We start from the raw sequence: 16,373 nt of genomic DNA, 5'->3' as shown, positions 1-16,373 counted from the left end.
ACACGATTAATTATTTAAAGGTGGAACATTTTCTAAGAGAAGAAGTACAGCCCGTGGTCAGCAAATACATTTCCAAGATCAAAACTACAGCTACAAAACTGGATATCTAAATCAAAATGCTTTTTATATACCTAATAATAATCTTCATCAAAAATTAGAATTTAAAATGTTTATTCACTTAAAATTAGTGGATTTTCTGATAAATGATAGCCTTTTGTTTTCATAATATAATTGAATATATTTAAGGAAATATTTTTCATTTCTCCCCTCCTTTAAATTGTCATTAAATTGAAGACATTATGTTTAAATTCTCTTGTACATTTAAAGGTCATATGAAAATCGTATCAAGTTTCATTGAGCAAAATCAATTTAAAATTTAATCAAATATTTTTAGAATATATAAATAATATATTATTTCTGTCTAAGGCAGTTGAAAGCAAATCATTTTTAAGGGGTCAGATTTAGGCAATATTATATATCTAAATATTTTGTTTGTGTTAGAATATGTTATATGTAGTGACTGATCATTAGTGTGCTTGAGCTGCCCAAACACTTTATGAAACTAAAGATTCTTAGAAATCTGCAAAAATATACGCGCTGTCACACACCACTATATTTTGCAACCAAAAAATGTTCAACAGGTCCCAAAAAACATATTTTAATTCTTTATTCTCTTTTCTAGTTTATGAAGAATATAGATGTTTGATTGGTTGTATTAATTAAGTAGTATAAAAAAAATTAATTCCTACAAAATAGACAAGAAGCGATCAAATTCAAATATTTTTTCAACACTAATATTGAATTTCTGGAAGTATTTATTTCTTTTTTCTGCTTATTCGTCTAAATGCATAAAAAAACGACCATCTTTTAACAGCCTTAAATATTATAGATGACACATAATAACTTAAAAGTTATATGCCCAGATGCCCTAATCAAACATTAAATTTAGTCTTAAAATGTATGTAAATTTAAGAATTTAAACATAATATGTTTTTACTTTTTCATAGTATTGTTTCATTCATTACTTATTAGAAATTAAAGTTAGTCGTACATCATTAACATTTAATTATAATCACACAATTTGTTTAAAATCGAAGAAATAAGTGATTATTGATTTCTTAATAAAATCCTAATAATGTTTAACTCTAATCAATATTAAAATTTTTAGTGAAGGTTAAACTACCCGATTAATAACTTTCAACCCAAATGAATTTAAGTGACCTCCCATTGTATAAACTATATCTATAGTATAGTCTGATAATTGTTGTCCTCTACACCTGTACCTTATGAAGGCTACTGGATAGTGCTACCTAGGTACTACTGAAATGAAAATTCCTTTAAAACTGTGTACCTAATGATTAAATGATAATTTAAAGTGAAATTACCAACATATGCAATAGGTATTGAATAGTAGGTTAGAAGGATAATATTTAATAAATATTTAAAAAAAACAACTGTTGAATTTGAAGAATTGCGGAAAAGAAATCCGCTCACTAGGAAAAAAATCCCCAGTAGCATTATATTGGGGATTAACTAAGTATAACTAATTTATTTTACAAATTATACATTAGAAATAAAATAAATATTGTATATGTACTATTTAAAAATGGTCTTATACCTTATCTTTATGTTTTAAAATAACAATTTTTTACATTTATTTTTTTCTATAATTATTATTGTAACCTTAGTTATCATGGCTGACAAGAAAATATAACCGCATATGTTAAATTATACTTCCCTCACATATATTATTTATTATTATTTTAAGCTTCGGTATTGTGGCATACATATATTATATAATTTATATATATATATATATAATAGAAGTATTGGTAATATTGTATTTTTGGGGTATAAGACAATTTTTATTTTTAGTCAACCCTCAGTATAATGCTACTGAGGACTTTTTTAATAGTTTTAATAGTCTTATAGCAAGTAATATGTACCAACAAAGCTCCTAATGAACTCTTAATTTACCCATAGACATAATATAGACATCTTTATTATACTTATACACAAATCTACATTCTACCTAAAATCAGAAAAAATCTAACTTGAAACTAGAATGCACCGGTCTATTATCTATGTGCACGGTCCAATCCGACCACGATTTAAGATATATAATATATAATAATATAATAATATAATAATATAATCGTGAATCTGACCGACGGACGACCGTCCGACCGTCGACCGGGCTTAAAACTTAAAAGTTGGGAGTAAGATATTACATTATCATTTATCCTTCTTCTGTTTTTTATGATAATATCCTAACCTAAAACATCAAGACGATGATAACAACGACCATGATTTCCCGCCAAATTATGATAAAACATTTGTATTTTAATTTTTTATCAGTTGTCACTTGACGTTGTCAGTTGTCGAATACGATTAAATTAATATAGAAGCTGTCAGCTTCAAGCTGAGAGCTCCTGAGTCCTGACTCCTGTACAGTGTACGGTTTTAGGGATAGTTTTTTCTAATCTTTTTGACTTGTTATTTGTATTTATTTGTGCTTAAATTAATATTGATTTTCGATTTTCGATTTTCGAGCACAAAATGAGTGAAACTACAAAATTACGCAAGTTCATTGTCAGCACATTCTCACTCAATGGTTTTACGGTTCAAGAGTAAGTACACAATTAGTGTATGTGCATTGGAACGTTCACTTCGATCGCTTATGGCGTTTCTCTTATTGTACATATTTTGTACAATTAAATTATAGACTAGGGATTATAAGTTCATATTTTTAGAGGACCACTAGGAGTTTAGAATGTTTTGGATGCCATCAAAATTGAATGTAACTTCCCTAATGGACACCTCCAAATCTTGGACGTTTTTTGGAAACAAACTACAAACTAAACCATTTAATATTATCAAATACCAGAGACAATTTTAGTGACCGAGAGTATCCGGTATTTAGATGTTTTACTGTATTTGATTATCCAAAGAAAGTAAATCAAAATAAAAAAATCGGTATAAATCTAGTTTAGCACCTACGCAGTTTTCTAAATATGCTAAATGATCATATTTCATATGGTGCAATCAGAATTGAGCGGTCGAATTTACTTTTTGAGTTATAGCACTTGTAAATTTTGTAAATGTTCTATGTTGTGTTAAATGACTCAATATGGCGATAACATATTTAGGCTATGTGAATTGTGACTGATTTTCGTTAAAGATTGTACAAATGTATTTAAATTTTTAAATGGTTTAAGATATAGAGATATTATGTTTTCAACTATAGATAAAATATAATACCTTTTTATTTTTGGTTCATAGCTGTTTCTTACTCAGTTAACGTAACACGTACTAAAAGAAATTCTTAAGTTTTTTCTTCATTTAATAATGTGGTCTGTTGTTAAATTATTTAAATTATTTGAGTGTAATGAAGACGGTCCGTTGTCAATGCCAGTTGTTGAACAACTTCAATTGTGGGGTCTAATTGCCAAAAACAATAGCTTTAAATGTAAAAATTGTCATTTTGCTAAATTGTGCCCGCATGCAGATTATACTGATGGATTTGTTTGGAGGTGCAGAGAAAGGTCTTCTAAAAATAATAAAAAAATGGTTAATTGTGATTTTAAACAGTCAATAAGGAAAGACACGTTCTTCGAAAAATCACACTTGTCGATTTATCGTATCGTTATGTTTTCAGATCTATGAACGGAGAATATGTCTCTTACTTTTATTAAAAATCAAACAGATATAGCTCCACAATCCGCTGTTGATTGGGCATCTTTTCATCGAGAAGTTGTCTTTGATGGAATGATTTTAATCAGCTGTAACTTAAAAACTATTGATTTCCGCCAATTTTTTTTTGCACCATCATTTTTAAAACGTTGATTTACCTAGGGTTTGGAAAAAAAAACTCAAAAATTTGCGTGGGCGCTAAACTAGAATTGTTCCAAAAATTCAATTAAAACCAATGAAAATTTAATTTACCATGAAAATATTAATTTCATGTCGTGGGAGAGTCAGATAAAGTTTTCAATGGGTCACTGTCAATCGATGGACCCACCTAATGTAAACAAACTATTTTTTGTTTAAATGTATTTTTTTTTTCAGGAGAGCATGTGCATATTTAGTACAACAGTTAGAACCATTAGAATCGAGTGAAGATCGTGATCAATGGTTAGACAAAATTGTGGATTATGTACGTGTTTCGAATACGAATGATGGAAACATAGTAACATACGAGTTACTAAGCAAGGCTCTGAAGGTGAGTTTAAGATTATCAATTATAATTTATATTTCCAAATTAAGTATTACCTATCATCTTATTTAACATGTATCTATATCATGGTTTTTATAGTTCTGCTGTAATTTACAAATCCTTAATGATGAAGACATATTACATGTGACTCCTGCTTATAAGTTACCTCGCTATAGGTATTGCCCAACAACAAAAAAGTTTCAAAGAATAAAATCAGAAACATCCATGTTTGGTGATGCCCAATCAAAAATCTCCCAGTATGTTGACAGGTAAGCAGTTATATATTTTTTTATCTATTGATGTATATTTCCTAGTATTTATTTATTTGATTATTTTATATTTTCATAGATATACTGTCATTAGACAACGCATGGCTAGAATAAAGACTACAGCTGATGGCACACTCAATCAACCATTGACAATCGGTGATAAAATACGTGATGTTGATTATCTTTTAAGTTCAGGAGCCTGCAAAAAATTTGATCTCAGTTCCAAAAGTGATTCAATACTCCTGCTGGGTGTTTTAGTACAATTGAAAGAAGGAGGTCGACATTATTTAGAAGACCCCACTGGAGCTATACCCCTTGATATTTCTGCAACAATATCCTTTTAAGCCAAGACAGTAAACAATATCTTAATTTTGTTACATTTTTAGTAATAGTAAAAAAAAATAATTAATATTGTACAATTAAATCATTAATTTTAAATCTAAAAGTTCTATTCCAATATTATTTATTAATAGTTGACAACACAAGTATTTTTAAATAATTTCCTTAACCTTGTATACGATTTCCAAAGAGGCTATTTCACTGAGAATTGTTGTGTATTGGCAGAAGGTCGTTATTGTAGTGATCGCCGAGTATTTTTTGTCACTAATATGGCTTTACCACCAAGTGAACGTGCAGAAATTAGCAAGTGAGAAAAATGTTATATAATATTATATAGGTATAATCTATAATCTAGTTATATTGTCTATAACACTTTAATCTAACTAAAATTGAACTACCAATACTACTAAATATTCAGTATATTATTTATGTTTTATTAATATAATAACTTAAGATACTGTAAAATACGCTGACTCTGGACAGATTTGATTGTTTTTAAAAAATTGACCTCAACATATTGTTTCTAAAATAAAGGAAAGAATAAACCATGTTCTTTAAGTTTATTGAAATAATATGGCATAAAAATAATCATGTAGATCATATTTTAAGTTCACACATTTTTTCAAAGTTGAATTTTGTTCAGAGTGATCTGTGAAATGGGGTGATTGTGGACACATATTAGATGTAATTAAAAACAGATTTTATAATTACAATGGTGTTATAATAGTATTTATAAGCAATGATATTATGTAAGTATGTTATTTTAATTGTTTTTTTTTTCAGAATCTATTTTGGTGAATCAAACAACTTTAGTGACAACAATGATCTCAACTTAAAATCATGTAATCCAAAATTGTTGGAATATGAAAAGCGTAAAAACCGAATGATTGTATTTGTATCCGATGTTTTTTTGGATGATCCAAAGGTTAGTAAGACTTCAACGTTTTGTAATGTACAGTAAGACTGATAAGTATTAAATATTATTCACAATAATATGTAAATACTTTAATGTTGTTATTTATGGAATTACGAACTCTGTTCAGTTATTCTTATTTTAAAATCTGGTGACCCTTCAGGTTAGGTAACTGGATTTACTTATAGTCTCTAGTAGAATTCTTTCTCTAGTTCCTTACATTTTTATATGAAGTTGAAATTTATCCATGCAAATTGTCAAGATATGAATGACATCAAAGGTTTTGTCCTAGTTGCACATTGCTCAATTATTTCAATGAACTAGTTGCACATTGCTCAATTATTTCAATGAACTAGTCGTACCAGTGCTTTCAAATATGAAGTTGGTATTATTTATACAGAGTATATTATTATCATCATTTTAAACAAATTTAAATTGCCCATTGATGTTTAGATTGATGCCACCATGCCATTTCTTGTATAGTATTGTACCGTTATTTTTGATTAATATTTTACTTCAAAGTATCCTGCTTGAACGTGTCTAACATAAATTTCTTAAATTCATAGCATTTATGTACATAAATGCTTTTCCTAAAGTCTTACATGAATATTAGATTCTAGTAGCTTTGAAGTTATGATTCTTTTCATTTGTGAGTCAAAGAAATTATAGTAAATAATTATTCCTATTAAGTTATAACTTATAATACTCAGGTTGTCTGGTGGAATCTAAATTAGAACTTGACATTCCTCAAAGGTCCTGCCATATTTTCTTGCTTCCTTTAAAGCTAGAAATGGACTGATCAATTAAACCTTAATGGCTTAGTATTAAATATTAATTTGTTTCCTATTGTTTTCTGTCATTAAATAATAATATATTGTATTGTTTTTGTGTGCCTCCAATTTACTAAATAAAATTAGTAGAATGTTCTAGTGAAATTCATATTTCGATAGGTTAAATATAATATTTTGTAAAAAAAATTGTATTAAAATATTTTCACCTTATAAAATTCTAAGTTAGAATTTTTATAAAATATGAGAAATATAGTAGTACATTAATTTCAACTTATCAGTATTTTTTTTTTACAGGTTCTGAGAAAATTTCATACACTGTTAAGTTCTTTCAATGATCTTGCTCCAGTGGCCATAGTGATGATGGGTGACTACTTGTCTTGTCGTATCCCCTCACATGCATATGCTCAGGAATTGAAAACTCATTTAACTCAACTGGGACATTTTTTACATGATAATACACCTGGACTTTGCAAACACACTATGTTTGTGTTGTTATCTGGTCCTGGAGATCGTTACAGTGGTGCTGCAGGTGCGAGTATCTTGCCTAGGTACTAAATATTTTCATATTAAAGTTTTAATATATTTTAAATGTTTCAATAAACATATATTATAATGTTTAAATTGTATTTCTTAGCTTTTGAAATTGAACTTTTTTATTTAGACCTTTAATACCTGAGTTCTTAACTGAAGAATTTCGCCGCCTAGTACCACGATGTATATTTACCACAAATCCGTGTCGTATGCAATATTGTACACAACAGATACACATTATACGAGCTGACGGTCTAATGAAAAAAACTGCTAACTATGATATCAGACATGGATCAATGGACCGGAAAAAAACCACTACAGTAACAGAGTCTGATGATGACATCATTAAAAATGTAAGTAACCTTAAATAGTACATTATGTTTGAATTTACTTTTATGCATTTTAATTTGTGGACTTTGCTGTATGTTTTACGATAACTCACGTGTACATTGGTCATTACAGTATATAAAAACTTTGGAAAGCCAGTCACATCTAATTACTGTTCCTTTGGATGTGTGTCCCACATACTGGCCACTTGCATCACATTCCTTGAGTTTGTACCCAATGCCTGATGTTGTGTGCATAGCAGATGCCAACGCCCCAGAGTACAGTACCGTAAATTCAAATGATTCTAATAGTTCTGGCTCAAAAATATCATCATCTTCAGGTTGCATATTTTTCAATCCCGTAAGTATTAATGTAATTTTAACTATAACTTAGATTTTTATAATTTATATTTTTAATAGTTGTTGTACAGGGTGATCCATTTAATGTGAGACACTCATTACATTAGAAAACAGTAACTGTTTTGAAAATATTTTTTTTACATAGTTTTAATTTGTTACAAAACAACATTTTTAGAAAAAAATAAAAAAATTTTTTTATTGTTATCATTTTTCAAAGTTTTTACTCTTGAATGAAAACAATAAACATACATTATTTTAGTTCATATTCCAAAATAAAAAATTATAGTATTTCAATTTATAAAAATCAAATTTTGGACCAGTTGTTTATTAACTAAAATTAATAAGTATTTAAAATTTATATGAGCGGAGTAGTGGACCAAAATTATTCAGGGTACTGTCTCAACCAGCTCATCAAAACTAATTAATAATACTATTTATTTGACCTGATTTTTTTTTCATATTACTAGCTGTATATTTAATGGTTATTACATTTTTGTGCATATTTTGACCAAATAAATGTATTGCTTATTGAAGCAAAAATTTAAAAACCTATAAAATACTATTTTAGTAAAAAATTAAATAATACATCTTGTAGGCACTCTGATAATTCATATTAATAATATTAAATTATAAATTATAGAACTAAAAATGATTTTTTGTTTATTTAGTAGTTACATACATATAATTAAAATTAGTAGTTGTTTAATTTGTTTTAAATTATTTTAAACCATACATTTATAAACTAGTCATAATAATTATCAAATAGAAATTGTGAATTTATTTACAATATTACATTCAATTTAAAGTTATTTTTTTTGCATATTTTCACGATTTTGACTACTTATTATATGGCATATCTTGCTAACTTTTAGAGCATAAAAATTTGAGCTCTACTCATAAAGTGATAAATTATTCCAAAATATCATTTTTATCTTTTAATATAATCCAAAAATATTCTGCTTTGGAATAAGGAATCAAGAACGCATGTTGCCAGAAATTTTTTTAAAACAATTTAAAACAATAACAATACAAATAATGAAAATAATATAATCTTTTAAAAAAATTCTATTTTTAAAAGACTTGAAATTACGGTTAAAAAAATTCTTTGAAATATTGAGTGCCTAAAGTTTAGTGACATTTGATATAGTTTAAATTATCCTTAATTTCTGGTGTTGCAGAGAAATTTTCTTTTCCTTACAAACAAATACTCCAACTTCCTTTGTGTCACTGCTTTATGAACAAATTTTTCCTACAATCATTTTATTTTACAAAAATCATAGATGAATATTGAACTTTTTTATTTGTAAAAACTTAATTATAATATTTAAAAAAAATTTTAATTTTGTATTTTAAATTAAGTATATTTCTTCCTTTTAAGCACGTTGAATCAAATTCATCAATTACTTGGTCGAAATGTATATTTATTTTTTGAAATCGTAAAATAGCTAAACTATTGGCTGTTCTTGCTCCCTAGTCGTTCTTAGGTAAGTTTTTAATCTCTCCATACAGGAAAATAATCTTTCACAACTTGCTGTGCTTCTTGGAATTGTTAAAAATATTTAATGGAAAACCTTCTTGAATATCATTTAGTTTTATACACTTTATTTTTGCTTCCAATTTGTCAAATACTGAAGTATTGTAATATTTTTGTTTAAACATTCTATTAAAAATTCTTAACTGTCTTTAAGTCATTTATGATGTTACCATTATATGTATTTCTAACTATTTGTATTATATCTTCAGATGATTGTATTTATAATATCCATTAGATTTTCTTCAAATCGATTTTTCATTGTCTGTATTATGACATCTAAAACTTTAAAATAGATGGTAATTACAGTAATTGTCCTTAACTTGATTAGTATTGTGTTTCACCATTTGCCAGCTTATGAGAAGTATATATTTTCTTTTTATTTTAGGATATTTTATTTTATATGTACCAAGCATTTGACGATCAGAATTGTGTACATGTTGTTTAATATATAAATGTTGACTTTTAAAAATGAAAATTATAGGTACACTTTCAAGAATTACTGGTGATGCCAAAATATTAACTTGCCAGTCCTAGTGCTAGATTTACATCACCCAATATACGTCTCTGAAAATTGCACTAATACATTTCTTTGTACATAATGTATAATGACAGATTTTATTTCCATTAAGGTAGAAATAATATGTATGCATACAAAATAATGATACAGGAACATTGATGCTATGTATAATATGATATTCTTTATATTATTTATAAACTATAGTTCAAGTAATATTTTCATAAAAGAAATTATTATTAATACTTATATTTAAATGTTGATATAATGTGGTTTAGAAGATTATTTAATGTAAGATATTATTTAAAAATGGTTTTATTAATAGAGAAAAATAAATGTAATTGCATGAACTTTTAAACATTAGTTCTTTATTTTTGAATTATATACAAAAACTGATGTTTTTATGTTTTTTTTTCAGTCATCGTTTTCCAAAAATAAGTATACTTTTTCAGTGTACATAACAGCCCAACGCCAAATTGAAGACAGTAATTTACCAGACGATGAATATGACACAGATACAACATTAATGGAGAGTGAAGATACTGTAGCAACAGTTGGAAATCGCCGCAAAGTGAATTAATGTTTTGTCTAATGTTATAACAGTGATATTTGAGATTATAAATTAATATTAATACTAGAATATGATAATAAATAATTTATATTTTTGTATTGCTTGTGAAGCGAGTAATTTTTAACCATTCATAATTTCTATTTGTTTAAATACATCCCAACATTTCCCATTAATCTGTACAGTAAATAATGTTACCACCTACCACTCAAATAATAGTACTAGTTTCACAAAAATACCTAACTTGTTTAGCAATTTATAACTGATATGGGTACGATTGATTAATAAAGTGAATAGTAGGTATTTATTCATTAATATAATACCTAATGAATAATTATGAATTTACTCCCTAACTGTTAATTATACAGTCAGATACAAAATGCTTGAGCATCTAACCTTAATAATCATAATAACCTTCACAAAAGGTATTTTGAGCTAGAATAACTGCTCTGAAAACCATGTTACCAAACATAATTTATTTTATTTTTGCAACATAATAATTATAAAATAGGAATCTATTTGTTTAATATTTACATTTAATTTGATTTAGTTAAAATGTTGTTTATTTTATAACTACATGTTTGACTATACGCCTATATGCTCGTACGTATTTATTTTTTTATCAATAAGGATTAGTTTAATGTGCATGTTTTAAGCGATCAAATCGCCTAATATTTGAGTTTATGAATAAATTCTGTAAAATGCATTTAAAGTTAGTCATAAAAAAAAATGCAAAATAAAAACCACATTAAATTATTTAAATTAATTTGTACCACCTGAAACAAATTTTTGGTTTACGTACCTTAGTATTGGAATATTTTCAAGACAATGACATTGCATCAAAATCCCAGTCCTAATAATAACTGTTTTATTTTCTGTAACCAATGGCAACCATCTTTGGAATGCAAAATAGGTGCTTACTAGGTAGGCGAGTAGGTACTTATGTGAATATATTATATTTGTTATATGTATAATATATAGGAACCTACCTATAACCTTTGTATTTATATGTTCTTAAATAATTTTTAGTTTAGTAGGTTGTGTAGAGATAGGTTCCTATGTTATACAAATAACTAATAGGGTACCTTATTTTTTCGAATGGTATGCTGTGAGTTGACTACCCATTCAAATACAATTTTGAACAGATGTCACCTAGGATCTGGGATTAATATCCACTTAAAGATAGGTACTTAAGTAACTTGATATTCACAGGATACACTTACAAACAGCATCGCTAATAATGTAATAGGTAGGTAGTAGGCAATAAGTAATGCAGAAAATAAATATCATGTAACGGTACCTATAAAATATGGAAATAATTATTTATTTTTCATTAAAATAGGTATACACAGTAGTTAATTTGTTAAATCAAAATATTTTTTTCCATTTCTTAAATTTCATAATTTCATATTCTTAGGTTTCTACCATGTTTTTTCCAAAAAAAAAAATAAATAAATAAGGTCTTAAAAACGTATCGCTCATTAACAGTAGATAGGTACATAATATTTATATTAATAACTTATTAATTATTACATGTATACAGAAACATAATGCAACTAGGTTAGGTATATCTGACGTAGGTAGGTAGGTGTAGTCGCGGCAGTAATGCGAAAGCAGTTCCCGCGGCGCCGTCGGTTCAAACACGAAAAAAAAAAAAAAAAGGTAGGTAGGTGTATAATATTATCACCGTGCCAATCTAATTTAAATCGATAAATAATTAATAATACTCTTTTAGTTTCATTGGACGATGCCGACTACCTATTTTGAGTGCTCTACAACTTGGTGAAAAAATGAAAAATTCATTTCTAAAATCGATAAATCGACAATTTCAATTTAAAAAAAAATGTCATATTTTTACTTATAAATTATAATAAATTACCTAATAGGGTACTTATAATATCATTCAAATTTGAAGTGTCTTGTTTAACTGAAGCTCATAAGAACTTACCTGCTTAACGCAATAACGTACGATTAAAAGTCCTATTCATAACTTAAAAAAGTATTATGCCTAGCCGCCTAGGTAATTATTTATGAATAGAAAAATTGTGGTATTTAAAAAATAAGTGACAAGCAAGAATATTGTTAATGAAAAAAAAGTTTGTTGCAGTGTTACCCCCCTGGGGGTATATAACAAAAGTAGATATTTCTTGAACGTTATAAGTGATAACTATTTAAAGGATTATGTGTTATTGGTGTTATATTTAATAAATTGTCTATTACCTACGACCTATTATTATATATATATATAATGTGGTTATTCCCGAAGGGTATAAAATGTATAATGAAGTGATCTATCTGTAGGCCAATCATATGATTATAGCATTACACCATTATCTTTGTAGGAATAAAACTTACTAAAAGTAGTTACCTATTCAAAATTTAATGTAAGTACCAACCTTACTCGACAATTTGACTTTATTGGACAACATATAAAAAATAAATGAAGATAGGTATCCATCGCAAGGTGCGTTTAGATTACATAATATAAACAATAATAAATTGGTAGGTGTAAGTATAAAGCCTTTAACCTAACCAATTTACTTTTTTTGCAGTTTTACTTTCAAATAAAATTATTTATCATTTTCTTTGACGACGAAAACCTGCTAGGTACCTTTGTAGTACAAATATTTCCGATTCGAGGAATCCCAAACTCAATTATTTTGTTTCTATACCTAGTACCTATCTACATGGCCACATAGTAAAAAAAAAAAAAAAGGTTTTGTTTGTGGCTTCAATTTTTATTTATACCAGCAATTATATGTAGCTAGGTAGCTATATAGGTACATACTAATAGTCATATTGGCATTTATTAATATCACAACCACTAGATACAGTTGGTGGTTCTCTCATTCTCTGGGGATGAATAGTAAATTAAGTAGGTATAGTTACAAGTACCTATATTTAAAACATTATTTCTCTCAGTCGGAGAATATATAAAATGTCCAACTAGTTTTCTGATGAGTTTTAATTCATCAATCGATATTCGATATAGGTACTTTAGGAAGTTATAGGTTTTTAATAAATAGTCGATCGTCCGAAGAAAAGTACAATATTTTTAGTTTTAATTCAATAGGTAAATAATATTAATTACAAATAAACCATAAAAATACATTGTACACATTTATACCTACCTATATTAATGATATTAATAAAACTTCAATTTTACTAAAATAAGTTATTGGTATGGTACCTAGTTACGTAATGGCCGGTACCGAATTGGTTTCCGAGGCCCTACCACACATGCCGAATTGGTTCCCGTTTAAAAAGGTATTTTATTCAGATGAGCTGAATTTGTTCACGTTGCTACTCAAGTAAAATTGTTTAAATTTTAACTTTAAAGCAATTGTTTGCAATAAGAAATCATATGAAGAACTTACCATACTATTATTTGTTTAGATTATGGAGACTATATTTGAACAGTATTAAAAAATTTAATTATGTTGAATTTCGCAGTAGTAGGTAGTACCTACAAGGAAATTTAACAGCAAACAAGAAAAAACAACCAACAATTGGAAAATTGTGTAACTGACTACACTAATAAGAAAATTTTACGATTAGAATATTTGAAGAAAGTTTGCTTCAAATTTGCAAGGTTAGTTTAACTTAACCTATCAGCTGTTCAGCTCAATAATTTAAAATGTAAAATTATTATATATTTTATTTACTTAAGCGATGACTGGTTCACTTACATTTCAACGATCGCTAATTGCACATTTTTAATCATGACAACTACTTTAAAGTAGATAGTACCTACCATCTAATTCTGTAAAATCGGGAAGGGAAATGTGATTAAAAAGTGCAGAGAACTAGGTAACTCCACCAGTAGTGGGATACTCAGAAATTTAAACGTAGTTAACCAATTTGGCTACTCACAGTTTAACATACCTACCTAGACTTTGAAATTCAAAGACACAAGTACCTAGGTAATTTTCTTTAAAAATATATAGGTATCTTAATATAATCATCTTGTGTCATTCAATAATCAATATATATGTGTAATTATAAATAAATAATAATATAATATAATTAACATAATAATATTATGTATATTAGATATTATGACCATAAATGTTTCTATTTTTATGGTTAAATATTGATACATAATACATGCCTAGGTACTTTGAACAAAATATAATCATCTACATTGTAGTAGAAATTTCTAAAACGACTGAAACAAATTTGAAAAAAAATAACTTTTGAAATTATTATATGTAAGTAGGTACCTACAGTTAAATGATATATAGGTACAACTGTTCGCATTCGGGTACCTACCTACCTATTTTTAAAATTATATAAAATCCTATATTAATATATATAATAATTACAATGGTAATAATTTTTTTTTTTTTGATTCTAACTTCAAGTGATATATCTGTGCAAAACGTTTAGTAAATTATGTAAATTCATGTTGTAAATTAAATATCTAAGTCAATATTGTTTTAGTTAATCATTACCATAATCAATATATTTTTTTTCTTTTCAAAAAGCTTTTTTAGAATAACTACTCACATATTTTTCATAAAATATGTACAAGTTAATAACTATTTTTTTTTAAAATAAACTTCAAAAGTTACTGTGTACAAATTCCACTAGTACGAAACATATTAACAATCAGAATCTTTAAAAAAAATCATTTTTAGTTTTATACTAACCATCGTTTTATTTTGTGTAACATAATAGCTAGGTATTTAGAGTTTAGAAATAAAGTTGTTAAAAGTATTATACTTTTTAATGGAGATTATTAGTTGACCGTCTAGTCATTGTCTATTTTGATATTATAGATATTTTTGTTTATTTGTGTTATTATATTATATATTGCTTAAAAAATATGAGATACCTACTTAATCAGTGCTGTATCGTAACTTGTAACTGTAAGTATACTTATATATAAGCTACTTACTAACCTAACTGGATTTAAGACATGACATCATAAGGATGAAATAAAATAAAATTAGTAAAATATCTACTAATATTTTAGTAACATTTGTCTTTTTTTTATTTATCCCAGTGGCCAAAAGTGAACCTAAAAAGTTCGTGTCACGTGATTGACATGCATTATTTTAAATACTTGAAACAATAAAATAGAGGGACGTCATTTATATATTTTTTTTTATATCATTTCACTAATTTGGGCAGCTCAGTAAGTACCTAATTATCAATTGGGTATTTGGGTGGGTCTATATTATTTCAGTGGTATTAAGCATGAAGTAGATAATGAATAATAATAATAATAATAATAATAATAGTTCCTATATGGATATTTATCATGTATAATATTATTCAAGGAGATCAAGAGCTAAAATATTACCTATATATCTTCAGTTAGAACTTGAAAAACATTTTCTTTCAGAACGAGCATTATAATACCTAATATTAATCTTCAGTTATAACATTTTTGCGATTAAATCATTGAAGCGTTACAATGGAATCACTGTGTTATTAACTATATATGAATATAAATGTTTTGACTGCTATGAGTTTAAATGTATTCAAATATAAATTATTGTAGTGTCGTGAAATGAAAACTTTGAGTCTATTTTTTTTTCTAAAGAAAAAAGTTCTACGATCTTCAACATCGAAATGCACATTAACGAAACGCATTCAGACTAAATTAATGTGTGGTACGGCCTGTTATCTCTATATTAAAATCGCGTGTTCGAACCCGGAACCATTTAAAATAATAACAATAACAATAACAATAACATGGCACTGTCATAACGATATAATATATTGTGTTAAAAACAAAAACAAACATAGTAATGTGTTAGGTACAACTTACAATATTAGATAGGTACCTATACTGATCAGTGGTGCTTATAGAAATTTATTATTTTCACTATGGGCCAATATTATTCCTTTTTTCAAGGTGCCTGTTGCCGGGAGCTTATAATCTGTATACCTATAATATAACCCCTATATTCACCACTAGTACCTTAGTAGAATGACGTCAATGCGTATTTGCAACTATCAACTACATTATAGAATAATTTAATAGAGGGACAAGCCGTCCAG

The 16,373-nt window shown here is 27.0% G+C and overlaps 2 protein-coding genes across 4 annotated transcripts in view; both read left to right on the top strand.

Annotated features, from left to right (window-relative positions):
• Window positions 1–250, top strand: part of LOC111035275 (adenylosuccinate lyase) — a 33,487-nt gene extending 33,237 nt beyond the window's left edge. For all 3 annotated transcript variants that reach the window (XM_022316819.1, XM_022316818.1, XM_022316820.1), the window contains one exon: window positions 21–250. In XM_022316819.1, coding sequence (XP_022172511.1) covers window positions 21–110 — 90 coding nt within the window. In that variant the 3' untranslated portion in view covers window positions 111–250. The remainder of the gene's footprint in view (window positions 1–20) is intronic.
• Window positions 251–2,370: 2,120 nt separating this feature from the next.
• On the top strand, window positions 2,371–10,469 carry LOC111035290 (DNA polymerase epsilon subunit 2). Its single transcript, XM_022316843.1, has 10 exons — window positions 2,371–2,630; window positions 4,069–4,222; window positions 4,316–4,485; window positions 4,565–4,817; window positions 5,004–5,131; window positions 5,608–5,749; window positions 6,823–7,076; window positions 7,190–7,412; window positions 7,522–7,746; window positions 10,212–10,469. The coding sequence occupies exons 1-10, from the start codon at window positions 2,560–2,562 to the stop codon at window positions 10,371–10,373; spliced, it is 1,782 nt and encodes a 593-aa protein (XP_022172535.1). The 5' UTR covers window positions 2,371–2,559; the 3' UTR covers window positions 10,374–10,469.
• Window positions 10,470–16,373: the final 5,904 nt, after the last annotated feature.

This window comes from Myzus persicae, unplaced genomic scaffold, assembly GCF_001856785.1.
Source record: "Myzus persicae strain clone G006 unplaced genomic scaffold, MPER_G0061.0, whole genome shotgun sequence".
NCBI lineage: Eukaryota > Metazoa > Arthropoda > Insecta > Hemiptera > Aphididae > Myzus > Myzus persicae.
The sequence above is the reverse complement of the archived record's forward strand: the minus strand, read 5'-3'. Positions and strand labels throughout refer to the sequence as shown.

Excerpts from the sequence above, each read along its gene's own strand:
- LOC111035290 (XM_022316843.1), top strand. The coding sequence starts at position 2,560 with ATGAGTGAAACTACAAAATTACGCAAGTTCATTGTCAGCACATTCTCA. Across the intron at positions 4,818-5,003 it reads CCCTTGATATTTCTGCAACA|GATTTCCAAAGAGGCTATTT; the intron begins ATATCCTTTTAA and ends AACCTTGTATAC. Across the intron at positions 7,747-10,211 it reads GTTGCATATTTTTCAATCCC|TCATCGTTTTCCAAAAATAA; the intron begins GTAAGTATTAAT and ends TTTTTTTTTCAG.